General features: G+C 39.5%; 1 protein-coding gene across 3 annotated transcripts in view; it reads left to right on the top strand.

Annotated features, from left to right (window-relative positions):
- Window positions 1–14306, top strand: part of dgkza (diacylglycerol kinase, zeta a) — a 178616-nt gene that overhangs the window by 138716 nt on the left and 25594 nt on the right. For 2 of the 3 annotated variants that reach the window (XM_088935011.1, XM_088935010.1), the window contains 4 exons: window positions 2862–2902; window positions 3116–3315; window positions 10643–10756; window positions 13647–13715. In XM_088935011.1, coding sequence (XP_088791137.1) covers window positions 2862–2902; window positions 3116–3315; window positions 10643–10756; window positions 13647–13715 — 424 coding nt within the window. Of the gene's footprint in view, window positions 1–2861; window positions 2903–3115; window positions 3316–6674; window positions 6774–10642; window positions 10757–13646; window positions 13716–14306 lie in introns of all 3 variants that reach the window. The other variant, XM_088935012.1, reaches the window with a different exon arrangement.

Below are 14306 nucleotides of genomic sequence, written 5' to 3'. Positions count from 1 at the left end.
TACCTTACTTAATTGAGTAAGGTCTCCCCTTAGGGTGCAGATGCATTTCATAATCAAGGAAATTGTTTTCCACTCTTATTTAGATGAAAACAAGCTTTTACAAGGAACCGTCCTTGTTCAGAGTTTTATTTTTTAAAAACATGACTTTCTTCGATTTATAAAAGCTGAAACATGCCTTGTGGAGGAGCAGTACTAGTAATGGTTTATGAGCAACACTGTCAGGACCCTATTGGGATTTTAGTGAGCTGAACCGCATATACTGTACATGTCTGGGTTGAAGATAATAATCCATAAACATCCATAAGGGCCCCCTGTGCTTGCTTATTATATTGAAACACATCCCAGGACTTTCAGGTTTTCAACACTGCTTGAATTAAATTGAAACATGTGAAGGGAATACATTTGCAATTGCTTTTTTTTATTTGTTAATGGTTTAGATGGGATAGAGCTGTTTAAAGAATGTTAAGCCGTGTTTAGGTTGGGTTTTTCCAGGCCTTTCTCAGTAGATCTTGGCTTGCTTTTTTATTGAGATGGCTGCGTCCTTCTCTGGAGTATCTTCCCATTCATTCTTTGGATGCAGAAGAATTCCAAAGGGGGTTTACGAGTATGCAAATGGCCAGATGAGATCCCGTCTCCTCGCAACAAAAGGAGCTGAATTGGGAAAATGTCTGGCTCTTGTTTCCAAAATTTTTTTTTTATTTTACAATAGCAGCATCTAGCTTCAACAGGCCATTAGTGTAGACATGTGATTAATCTGCAAGATTGCGTCCATCACTGTGAGATCTTTCAGAATCCCTTTAGCTGTTCTGTGTTCCGTCAATCTGGTTAAAAAATAGCTTTTCCACAGAGAGGTAACTACCTACCACCTACCCAAAAAAGAACTGTGTGCGTAATCAACATACTGTAATCCCAGTCTCCTGGGACTTTTTATTCTAAACAAACCCTGAGATTGATTATTACGTTGCACCATTTTATTTTTATCAGGACAGGAAATAATGATATACAAGTACAGTGTTTTTTATAGTCTAGCATTTATTTGAGACTCTTGCAAAGGGATGAGTGTGTAAAGCACAGACTTTTCGGTCTTCCCTCCAAAGGAGAAGCATTTTAGGTCTTAAGTTCTAAAACTGTGCACTCGAGTTGCACAAAAGCTGAATGCCTTTGATTTTTTTTTTCTTGTAAGTGTGGACCAATGCAGATCCTAGTATTTACTGCTCATTTCAAAGACTTAATTCAGTTATCATGCTCCTATATTGAAAATGTGTTTGCAGTAAGGACTCCAAAAACATTCTGCCTTTGCTTTTAACAGCTTGTGGGAACTATAAAGATTCCTGACTTTATTTGTACTTTTTAAAATTGAAATCATAAAATCGTTATGAGTTGCAGCAGATTGGCGTTGTTCAGGGTTTTCAGTTGTTATCGTGGGGTTAATATCAGTACTGTAAGTTTTTATTGTCCTGCACATTTTCAACACTGTCAATTTAAAGATTTGTCACTGTTAATACTGTATATTGAAATTGATTGGAATGACATAAAAAACAATGAAATCCAGAATATTAAATCCGTTTAATTAACTGGCATGTCCTGCACTGTAATGAGACAAATTAGTTCTGTACTCTGAGGTTCCATTTCATCTTGGCAGAATAGAACACTGGCTTCCAGTTCAGGGTTTTAGGAATTAATCACTAATGTGTCTGTGCTGGTTTAATGGTGCACGAACTTGGTTCCAGACACGGTCTGCATAAACCTTTGGAGTACAGCAATGACTAATATTAAGTACCACCTGTGCGTCTTTCTGAATCCAAATACCGATTAGCAATTATTCTGCCTCATCATGTCTCATTTGGTGTACAAGGTGTTTTTTTCATTAATCCATGTCTTAATAGAACAAGGAGAATGCAAACCTAGTAAACATTCTGATTTAGCTCTAAGTTATTAGCTCTCTTGGATATCCTTAGAATATTAGAACATTGCATTTTTTTTTAACTGTGCGAGTGTTGTGAGCTGTTAGCATTATCATTGAAGAGAAAACGGAGAGAATGAGTTTCAATACCTTTGTATAACCTTTAAATAAACGTCATCGGTTACCCTGCCATTTGGATTAATTTAACACATCATTGATGATAAATACTGTGCCACATTTAGTCACTTAATTGCTTTAACTTACAATCCTCCTCTCTTGTTTTTCACCAGCTATAAAGTTAATTGCAGTGGATCTTGGGCTGGATTGAGCCCTTCTTGTTTCACATCTGTTATGGCTAACAACGTCTCATGGGATCAGACTATATAATGAGATTAGAGCTCTATGACTGCTTGTCCAGTTCTGCCCAAGATGTTTCCACTGTTCAGTCCTGATCTTGGCTTCTCTTCAGTATAGAACCTCTTCTCTTATGCTAAAACTTGGAATCCAGCTTTTTGTTACAATATGCATAATCAAAACTGTACGGGTGTTGAGTCATCTTGACTCCATTTTGAATGGAATTAAAATAAATAATTAATTGAGGGGATGAAACAAGTTAAATATTTCTAAACAAATGTCATAGTTCAAATTTTAAAATGGCAGCTGTAAATTTTGGTAATTCAGATTAACAAAATGGCCTTTTATTCTCTTGAGGTAATTAATCATCAAAGAAATATCTACATTAATGCTAATTAATGTTAAAATTATATTGAAGTAACAAATTTAAAATGAACTTCTAATGTGCACAGATGTCAAAAACAATGCAGCCCTGCAGAATATTATGGCACACTAATGTGGTTTGATTGTCACAGTTTGTTTTTTTTTTTACTTTAATAAAAGTAACAAAATACTAAATCCACAGAAATTGATGCTTGTTTTTTTTTTTGCTTGTTTTCTTCAGCCACAACAGCGGATCGCTTTTACAGAATAGATCGTGCCCAGGTAGGAAGGCATTTCATTACATCACTATCGAATTGTTTTTTCATGTTGCAACCACAGCAGGCCTTGGAAAAACATACAGTGAGTTTAACAGACAGCTGTGTAAGAGTGTATTGTAACAAATAGGTCTGTCAAGATATTTTTCAATAAAAAAACACATCTAGTTTAGCTCATTGGGTAATATTTTAATGTTTTAACTCCCCCCCCAACCCCTAGGAGCATTTGAATTATGTGACTGAGATTTCCCAAGATGAGCTTTTTATCCTGGACCCTGAGCTGGTTGTCACGGAGACTGTGGGCACCTCTCCAGGGATGCCAGACCTTGTGGACTCTTCTGGGGAATTACCCAGCTCTGGAGCACGGCACTTTGCTTTCCCATCATCCTCCTCTTCACCACCCACCTCTCCGGTTCCCAGGTAAGTGATGAACAGGGCCCCAGGGGACAGGAGAACAGCAGAAGGGCCAGAAACAAGAGGAGCCCGTTGGGCCAATGGTTTTCATTTGCCAGCTTTAAGCACCTGTTGTACTGCTGTTCTGGGTACAGGAACCCCAAGTACGAAATCCCCTTGAGACAGAAAATAGAAAGTTTAAGATCTAGAGTAGGCATCTTACCTAACAGTTTTCTTGGGAAGCCAGTGCTCCCAGTGAAAACCCTCAACATGGGGATAAGGTGCAAAATCCACACAGACAAGTGCCCCAAGCTGCGATTGAACTCTGGGACCCAGAAGCTAGGAGGCCACAGTGTTCGCCATGCCACTGGGTCGCCCTTTGGATTATTGATGCTTAGAGGTTATTGAGCCCAGAGTATTTGGTTACTGTAAATCCTCTTTTTATGTTAGGTTAAGAGGGGGGAATGACTGGCTATATGGCAGTCACTATCCATGTATCTGAAATGGTTTTCTAGGAATATCTTGTCACTTTTATTCTCATTAACTGGGAATTTCGGCCCCAGAAGGTTTCGGTGAGTGCTAAGCTGCCAATATTATTAACTTTCTAGCCCTAACCCTTCCAATAGCCTCACTTCAGGACCGATTACGTTGTGCCCAAGGCAGGTGTGCCCGAGAGGGTCGAGTCTTGCCCAAATACCTGTGAATTTTGACTGACTTCATCTGGTTGTTTTGGAAATATTGCATGCCTTTTTGTTGCTCTTAAATCTTCCCATAGACTTTTCTTCCTGTTTGATCCAGTCTCTTTTTCCATTCATTTTTTTCCATTAATAATTATGGTTCATCTAAAAACAGCTTTTGTATCACTAGTCCTTAGTCAAAATAATTTAAACCTAATGTTTTTAAATCTTCGTTTTGAAAACAATTGAAAATCCTCAAACCTAATTGCATGTTAAGCGAAGTTGGAAGTTAATATGCCATCTCATGTTTCACTGGGACCCATTATCTGCCTCTGAGTGTTGAACCCGTACTGTATGTCAAAGATTCTGGGGGGGGTAACAAAAAATAATGCAAAGAATTTGATTTCCCCCATGCGGACTTAACCTCTTTTAGCAATTTTAATCACTGACACTTGACAGTTTAGTCCGGCTGCCTGACTGACTCTTGCCAAGCCCAACTTGCATGGACTTGGACAATGGGTTTTCACCATTTCTCAAATAACAAATGGAGTTCCAGGCGAGCAGGAAAAAATTAAATCCTGTTTTGTTTGTTACAGAATAAGTGTTGATTATATGCAAGAAGCACAGCTCTAGACCTTTCCTAACATCCCTGCTCTTAAAGCAACATAGCACTACTCCCCAGTTAGCTGTGAATGCTCTACTCTAAAAGGCTGGGCCTCCTGCCAAGGGCAAATTCAACACTACCCAGGTTCCTTGGGGATTATATCACTGCAACAGACTCAAATTAACTCCATTATATATGCATGCTTAAGAAAAGAATAAACTTTAACTACTTTTAAGAATGGGACATAACCATGATAATGGTTCTAAAGCAGCTACTAGGAGTGGAAATCTTTTTTAAGTATAAGGTACAGAGAAAGGTTTGCAGGACAGTGTTGACAGATGGTTTGGTATAATCAGCCTGAGCATCACTAGATCTGAACAGCCCTACTGCACTGCAGGTGTTCACGTAATCAGTAACAAAATAAATACTGCCACATACTTTTCCACAGTTTGGTTGTGTAAGAAAATAAAGAAGGGATAAAGTCTCCATTCTATTTTTCTTACTAGTGAAAGATTACTGTGTACCAGGATGTTTTTTTTAAATAGAACGTGGCACTACTAATACACTGAATAAGCAGCAGCTTTTTATTACTAACCAGCCAATTTGAGAAACCGATATCAATCAATGTAACTGAAATGGGTACAGAGAACATACAGTATGAGTAAACAAGCGCATAGAGTTCAAGCATAGACAGCATGCTGAGATATGACCTCAGTTTCCCCCACAGTGCGCATCAGCCTCTCTCATGAATGTGTACTCGTCGCTGCCTGTTCTTTTTTTAACATGGTCCCAAAAATATCTTCTCTTTTGATGCTTTTAGGCAGACACACCATTATTCACAGGGCACTGTGGTTTTCATGCTAGGACGTGCCTCAGCTTTAAAAGGAATTCCTAATAAATGATCCTCACAGCTTACACAAGGATGAAATGGGAGGTCCTATCAGTTATGAAGCTGGGTCTTAGAGTTCTTCCAATCCCTTATATGCACCACCTCACCTCACTACTCATCAACTTCACGTTCATTTTTTTTCTTTTGAAACCTGCAGAACCTTTAGTTTAATCTATTAGAACAAATAGCAGCCTTGAATTCCAAATGAAGCTGTGCATGCCATTTTAAACCTTTCGAATTGTAGAAAGGCTTGAGTGCAGTAATAGTTAAGCTGCCAGAAGATTTGCCGTGCTTTTTTCTCCCTGTGATTATTAAAAGGGGGAATTAACAATTTCAGACTAGCGTTTACCTCTTCATTGTTAGAGCTGTTTTATTAGTCAGACTCACATTTGTGAAACGGGACCGAGAATATGCTGGTGTAGGTGCCAAACATTGTCTGGAGAAGCGAAAACCCAAGGGAGCCTGACATGCTAAGCAAAATGTTTCTCTGTGTAAAGACTCAGGGGTTGTCTGTCCCTGATAATATGCAGTATGAAACAAAGCATGGGAATCTATGACAAAGCAACATGAATGTATCATAAATGGGACACACTGGTGAAATACTCTGCTAATTTAACGGTTGCAATGTTAAGCTCGGTTTTGAGCTCGGAGAAAGCCTGACGATGAGCTGGACCACCTTATCGGAGTGTCGGAAATCTCCAAGATGTCTTTAGTCTTCATTCGGTATTGTTTCTCATCATTGGACTTTGCGTGGGATAGTTTGCAGAGCAAGGTGGCTAAAATCCATGCTGTGAAGGCTGTTTTTATTCCATGAGCCACAAGTCCTCCCACAACCAAGATCTGGGCACACACCACGGGTGCTGAACGACGGAGGAGTGATCCTTCAGGTTTCTTCTCCTTTAGCTTTGTCCCAAAGGGGAATGGGTCAGGATGGGGGCAGGTAGATTTGGATGCTGCTGTCGAAGCAGGTATCGGAAGCATTGGAGAGCGTCAGAGGCCAATTTGGATCGCCAAAGGAAGAGGCGTTTGAAAATGTAAAACCTCCAAAAACACTGGACCTCAAACCAGTTAATGAAATGACTCCATTTGGTACTTGGAAGGCCCTGTCATTCTTTGCCGTCCTTTATCCCCCCCCCCTTTCATGACTGAAGTTTCCAATTGTCTCTTGTTTTCCTTCCTAATATCTCTGCGTTCCTATTCCTCCCCACCCTGCCAGCCCGACCAGCCCGCATTCCGACAGCGAGGCCTTGGCTCGGCGAACCAAGAAGTCTCTCTTCTCCTCTCACTCCGGCTTCCCTTTTCCTGTCAAGAAGAGGTATTGACATCACCTTCCTTTCACTGTGCCTCACCTGCCATCTGTCCTCAGCCCTGCTGCACAACCCTGCCCTCGGTCCCATGCCAGCACCCCTGCCGAATCATCTTCCGACGCATCTCCTGTGACCCCATTGCTTCTCCCAGGAGCATCTTGACTAATTAGGTCAACACAATGAATCCACCGCATCTTTTCACACTAGAAGACCATTAACCAGTCCCTGTATTTTTAATGAACAATCCTGAAAAAATGTTTCCTCAGTCCGTCGTGAGGAACAGGAGTGCAGGGGGTGGTGAAGGAGATTCTTCTGCCAATTTAATCGTATTTGCTCAATTTAATCTCATTGTCGTCGCCTTTATTCAGTTTTTTAGTCTCTCCTAAAAGTAAACTCCTTTGAAAGAAGTAGATCTCTTTTTAGAAACTGTTGTTCTGAAAAATACAGACTCATACTGTGAATTATCTCTTGCTAGGTGAGACTTGCCTGAATGAATTCTGCATCAGTAGTGGTGACCCAGTAATATATTATGTTAAATGCCTTACTGTGGCTAATCTATGAGAATAAATCTTCACTGATATTCTATAATTTGATTAGCTAAGATTGTTAGTTTCATGATGAAAGTCTTTTAATTTCTCTAAATGATGCTAACACCAATGTGCTAATTAGTCAGAGTGGGATCTAACAATACAAGCCATTTGAAATGAGGTAAATGTTTGATAATATTCCTTGGATGGTCACTGGAAGTGATCAAACCCCCTTAATTAAAAAACAAATCAGATTTCTGTCTCTAATTCTACTAGATCTCTGCTGTGAGAAGACAGTTTTTGCACTATATAGATTTAACCTAGAAGAATGCTTTTTATATTGTTCTGAGGACCAGAGAACAATAAAACTTGAACTTGAAGCTGATTAATACTGTACATCCTACAGCACATCTGAACAGGGTACTCTCAGAAAACTGTTTCTTAATTTGTTGAAAAACATACATACAGTACCTTGATCCCTGTCTGCTATCCGTTAAGTTCATTGTAAGACTTAATGAAAACAGTTTTTTTAAATCATTTTTGGCATTCTTTTCCACCTCAAAACCCATGTGTGCTGCTGTTTGTTAATGAAGAGAGGGTCAGAGGGGACAGATGGATACACGCTTGTATCTAAATGTTATTAAGAGGGAGACTGCTCCTGCCGAACCAGTGATTACAATCATTATTTTCCACATTTATACTCGAGACCACAGCCATCTGAATTGCAAAGCAGTCTTTGTGGGATTTGGATGGGAGGGGCAGGCCAGGAACTGAAGATGGAAACTTCAGTCTGCTGTTATAAAGGAAGGAATGAAAGGGATTTACAGGCTAGAGAGGAGAGATGGTGATGCCTTTGGTCCCATTGCCTTACTCCAAGATTTGTTTTCTCTAAAACGCATAAAACTGAAGTTACTTAACCTTTTTTTTTCTTGTCCCTGCCCCCAGATGAGATTGTATTTGGCAGAAAACATGCACATATCACTTGCTGTTCCATCTGTCAGCTTATTTTTTTTTGTTCTCATTGCTGCTGCTTCTGGTCTTTTCTTTCCAGAAACCACCTGTGACAGAAAGGTGTACTGTAAAATGCTTAAGACAGTTAAACAGGTAAAGCTGTCAGGAACTGACAGAACCATCAGTTGAACTTTATTCCTCCAACATTCAGTTTCCATTTTACTGAACAAACGTGACAATTTTTTAAAAGTCCCCTTCCCCCCCCCCTCCCCCCAACAAATACCTCTGTATCCAAGTTGAATACTTTCTTTTCTTCATCAATCTTGAAACCGACCATTTGCATTCCTGCTATAGATGTAAGCTGTGGTTTGCCAATGTGTATTGTCTTTGTAAAATTTCTTGGTTTGAAAACCACAAGTATGAAGTTCCTGATGAAGAAAAGACTTGGCCAGCCTCATTGGCTTCATCTGTGGTTATTCTTCTGGACATGCTGAGAGTTCATTATCCGTGGAAAGACATTCAGTGTTTAAATTCCATCGGATTACATTTACTGTATGTGGTATAACAAGCCACTAGATTGCCAACGTTTTTAAATCTAAGTCTAAGCTTTTGAATTTGTGATCTGTAAATTACAGTACCTTTAAAACGGGGGGTCTCGAGCTGAGAATTCCTGGAGGGCCTGGTGTCTTCTGGTTTTTGCTCCAACCTGAGTAGTCAATTAAGTAATTAAGCTAATTGTTTTCTTAAACAGGCTTTTTCTTAAGGTCTGCCACAATTGGCAACTGAAAACATTCATTAAAGCTACTGTTACCAAACACTTCAGAAATTGATTAGAAGTATAAAAAATGGGTGACACTAATTACCGGGTTCAGGTGTGGAGTAAGCTGCTGGCCTCTGTGCTTCTTTATAATTATGCAATTAATTAGTCCAGCTGCTATATGTAACTGACATCTTACATATAGTTCAGGAGTACACACCAGACACTCCAGGAATTGAAACCTCTACTGTACTTTAAGACTACAGTAATCGTTCAGTATTTTTCTTTCTAGCCTTTCACAAACTTCCTGAATACTGTGCACACCTGTTGGACTCTTATTACAGGTTACATAACATAGCTAATGTATGCATTTTCATTCTCTACTGTATGGCTGTTAGTTAAGAGATATTTTTTAAATTTTACAGTTCATATACTGTATGTTTTAAACACTGGTGCACATCTACAAAAAACAATTCCTGTAAATATTTCCTTTGCTGAAAAAACCTTACATTAAAAGAACAACCAAATGAATAAATTAATTTACCTTAGAAATAGAAAGAAAAATAGCACAGGAGCAACTGTTTATTCCACAGCATGTCTGTAGACTTTTTAGTTTGTTGTCAGGCTGGTATAATACATACTGTATTCTATGTGTCTGAGTGTCTCATCTGTCCATTTTAATATGGAAGGACACTATGTTGAACTAAAATAAAACCAGCTCATCTTTGGTAATGTGCATCTACTGCTCTCCTTGCATCTTGTGAGAAGCTCATACCAGCTAACCAGCCTCAGGGGTTGTATTAACAACCTTCCCAGCTTTAGTACTCTGTACTGTAAAGCTGCCTAGCAGAAGCAGATTTGTAAACTCCAAAAAAATATGCATTTTCCAAACAGTTTAAAATGTATACTATTTAAATACAGTATGTGATTTTTATGCACAATGACATTTTTCTAACAACAGTAGAAGATATTTTTTTAAACAGTCCAATGTTTTTAGAAGCATGTGTGCCCTATGAAAAGAAAAAAAAAAGTTTTTTTCTGAATCCAAATGAAAATAAGTATTTTTTTTTTCAGTTTACTGGAATTTAATGCATTTGTGCTTAAAGAGAAATCTCACAATCCAGGTGTTTTTTTTAACATCAACCTTTTTACTGAAATGAGCAACCTCTCTTTTTTCTTTGTTCCCCACCCCGATTTCTCAGCTGCTTCAGCAGTTCCAGCACAGAAGGAGAGACCATTTTAAAAGAACGAGGTCCTTAAGAACCCTTACTGATTTTCTTTCGGGTTTCGTCTCTGCAAAAGAAAACAAATTAAGACTCCTGGTCAAAGCGTTCTTTTGAGACTCATCCTATTTATACCACGTTTGCAAAGTATTGTCGTTTCAAGAGGGTACGAGGCCGGGCCCTTAAAAATGACAGATTTAAGCTATTCCTTCTACACACTTCCTTTGCTGTGTTTCTGTGTGGCTGGATTTGTCCAGGGTTCTCCCTTTCAGTTCTCGGCCTATTTGAACGGAGGTAGAAGTGGAACAGTGGGGTTTGTGAATAATCCCGCCACAATGCCTGCGTTTGTTATCTGTGGCACCCCGGCAGGCAGCTTTGTTTCCTGGCCCCCTCACGGCCTCGCTCTCCCCCTCCTGCAGGATCCTGGAGTTACAGAAGGCCTCGCAGCGGAAACGTATTTCCAGCGACAGTTCGGTTGCCGAGGCGCTGGCTCATAGCGATTCTCTGAGGTCCACAAAGCCGCCCCTCAGCAGGTGAGAGGAATGAAGAATAAGGGAGAGTATAAATGGAGGGAAATCGTATTTTTTTTTTAATCACTTAGCAGCAGATTCCCCTCTCCTTAGCCTCCCCCACCACCACCACCCTCCACTTCATAGAGGACTACAGTTCCATTTGCTGCGTTGCCAAGGTAGCAAAAGCTGGGCAGCCAATCGCATCGCAGCTTTGACTTCTCAAACTCATCAGAAGAGCTACCCAAATATAGCAAGCACGGTGCTCATCACAGATGGAAAACTGGTAAACAAACCTAGACTGGTAAAAAAAAAACTGAGGTGCATTTGAAGTCACTCAAAGCCCGGGGCCAATGTGGGCTTTAATTTTGAGGAGATGGTGACAATTTCGAAAGTTAAACCAGTAAGAGTCTAGGCTGGCTCGAGGGTTAAAATGGAGAAACAACAGATTTGAAAATGAACAAACATGCCTTTTTGAAAACATTAAAATTGTATGACTAAAATGAGGCATCAAAGAACTTGTGGGATATGGGTTTCATGCTGTGAAATTAATAACATGTCAGGTGCCTGTGTTGTGAGCCGATTGTTACTGGAAAAGGTTGGGCTCAGACTCTTCATAATGGCTAATGTAATCCACTTTTCATCAGGAAGCGTAGTCTGGAGCATATAATTATATTAATTATAAATTAAGAGTGTCTCGGCGCATGCTGTACAGCACACCATAATGACTGTATGACCATATGAGGTTCTTATGTAATGAATTTGAAACCCCTCTCTGAGGCTGCCCTGTGGTTCACCAAGTAAAGGCTCTTGCTTTGAGCACAGGTTGGTGCATATACTGTAGCCTGTGTCCAGGGTTCTCCCTGGACAGGGTTGCTGTGTCAAGACTGGGCTGTCATCAGCCAAGGAAATGCCCTTAAGCCCTCATTTTCCATTAGTCTTTCATGTGGTACAGGAGTTGTGGTAATCCATGCTGCTAGACCGCTGAGATCTCATAAAATAGAAAATCAATTACAGATTTAAAAAAAATATATATTTTCTTTATTTTACTGAAGATTACATGAGCTTATGATAAGGCAAAACTTTAGAGTGTGTCCTGTGCTCCTATGATTCATACAGTAGATTATTTCCTATCCATGAATTGGGTGCATGCCTGGTAATAGCAGTGTGTGACAAATCACACTGTGATGCGTTTTTAGTTTAAGGTCAGTCTGTGGAAATTTTGAACAAAATGTGAATGTTGAATGTGAGACAACTTTAGCACCTACATTGTTAGTGAAACTAAAGTTTAATATGGTGCTGGAACATCTATTTCTATATCAAATGAGTACATAATGGCTAAATTAAAGGTGCATTTTCCACGTTTTGCTTAAATTCCGTTTTACTAATTCTGTTTATACAGATTCGTGGGGTTTTTTCCAAACCTCATAATTTCTTCTGGAATTCTACACATGGCAAAACTGACCTTTAATTCTCCACCTTCAACTCCTTCTAAAATCTTCACCTGGTCTTTGACTGCAAAACCTTTTCATTCACTTTTGAATGTACGATCAGCTCCGAGTCTACAATAAGTCAACCCCGATAGGAATTTCTGTCCTCTCAACTTCCCCTTTCAATTCAGTGTGTGCAGAGGCTAATAGGAGTCGTCTCCAGAAGTTTCCGTTGTATCAAAAATAATTGAAAACTATTCTTTAGAAGAATTCAATTAAACTATTGCAGTGGCTTAAAACATGTGCTTTGCGGGTCAATATAATGCTGATAGTATATCCAAAACTAAAGTAAGTATAACGAGGCACGTTTATCGAGGCAGCACCAATATCGCAATTGGTCCTTTCCCAGTGACCTAGACAAACAGAACGGTGTAATGATTTGTGAGCTGTCTGCACCATGCAGAAGGATTCCCTGCCCTCACTTCACCCAACAGAGCAAGTTCTTGGGAAGAGCCTGGATTAGTTTTCATGTTGTGTGCAAGCATCGCTCTGCTGAGCAGTCCAACTCGCACTGCAAAATTCCATGTTAACAAAGATAGGAAAAATCATGTGTGAAACCCCCTTGCAACTGTGTTATTTGAGCGACATCAAAGACCCTTGCAGATCATTGCTTCCGTTTCCCTGTACATGACAGAATATTGTAGTTTCACCTCAGTGCTCCTATCAAGATGAACCATGCTGGAGAAAGCACTTAAAGGAACTTCATTTTCTCCGATGCTAAAAGCTCTCATGCGGTCACATTGTACTGTGCTGTATGGATGTATTAGTCATGGAATATACACGTATTGAGTGTACCATAAAATGTGGGCTTATTAGGTAGCTCTTTGTTACTGGGTCAGTGGAAGAAACATGGAAAAACAGAGCTGTTGAGAGCTTTCTGGTCAGTAATATCTTGGTTAAAGTTTACATTCAATTAGCAGAATACATAGAGCCCTGGAAAATGAAAATAAAACCTGAAACCTCTCCACACTGTTTCGTGGTCTCATTGACAGCAATATGAAGTTTAAATGCTTTGTTTTTCTGGTCAGAGGCTATAAATGCCTTCTGTCAATTGGATTTACAAAATGTTTGTGGCCTGATGATGTTTCTATAAAGCCTGGTCCGCCTGAGGTTAGTTATTCCTAAACAAATACAGTAAACTCAGTAAAGTTTTACTTTTTTAAAAGTTTTCTATAACAGATCCTGTTTCAGAATTTTAGAACTGTTGTGTCATAATTGGTAGGGATTTTCTCCGTTCTTGACCTTGGTAACAGAATGTTTCTGATTTGTTTGTGTTCAGGACATCATAATTCATGCCAAATGAGAGATAGGGGTGATCAATTAACGATTTGTTTTCTAGAGCATGACGGTACAAAGAATTCACTTTTATTTCCCTAATGTTTACTTGATTGTTTTTAACTGCTCATTTTGTGGTTAATTTTAAGGGTGGGAGCAAAAATTGTGAGCGTCCATCGTTCTAATACAACCGCAGCGGATTTCAAACCATCTGGCAGGTGAGGGCAAAAAGCTTTTATTCTTCACCTTTTGTTAGCATGTCTTGTTTTTTTGCCTTCTGCCACTAAGTTTGAGAAGAAGTAAATTCATTTGTTGTTGTAGCTACAAATTCCCTGCTGTTTTTTCAAGCAAAGGTCAGGGGGCACTGTATATTTTCTGCATCCAGTATTTGCTCTAACGGTTCTGCACCGAAGATGCTGTATTTCAATGCAAACAGGATAAAGTGCTCAGCTGCACGAATTGCGATCTCTCGGAAAAAAGAGCTGCATAGTTTGTAGTTCATGTCTGACTTCAGTCATAAGAGAAGGAAGATAACAGGGAGTTTTCCTTTCTGCCTGCTTGTCAGTCGCTTGTGGAGGTAGAGCTCTGGGATCTTTCATGCATTAAGGGCATTGTTCATTGTAGCTAGAGTAAAGCTAAAATTAAAGCTGAAATTAATTGTTTTTGAGGTGAAACGTAACCACACAAACAACAACAACTGCCTTAAAGTACTGAATAGTATTTTTTTTCAGGAACTCTGCAGTATTTACCTCCGAGATAAGAATAGTTGGCATATGAATCTAAGCAGCTTCAGATCTCGCAGCAGTCAT

Source organism: Atractosteus spatula, chromosome 16, assembly GCF_055471065.1.
Source record: "Atractosteus spatula isolate fAtrSpa1 chromosome 16, fAtrSpa1.hap1, whole genome shotgun sequence".
Classification (NCBI taxonomy): Eukaryota; Metazoa; Chordata; class Actinopteri; order Semionotiformes; family Lepisosteidae; genus Atractosteus; species Atractosteus spatula.
This window is presented reverse-complemented; position numbering and strand designations above follow the sequence as displayed.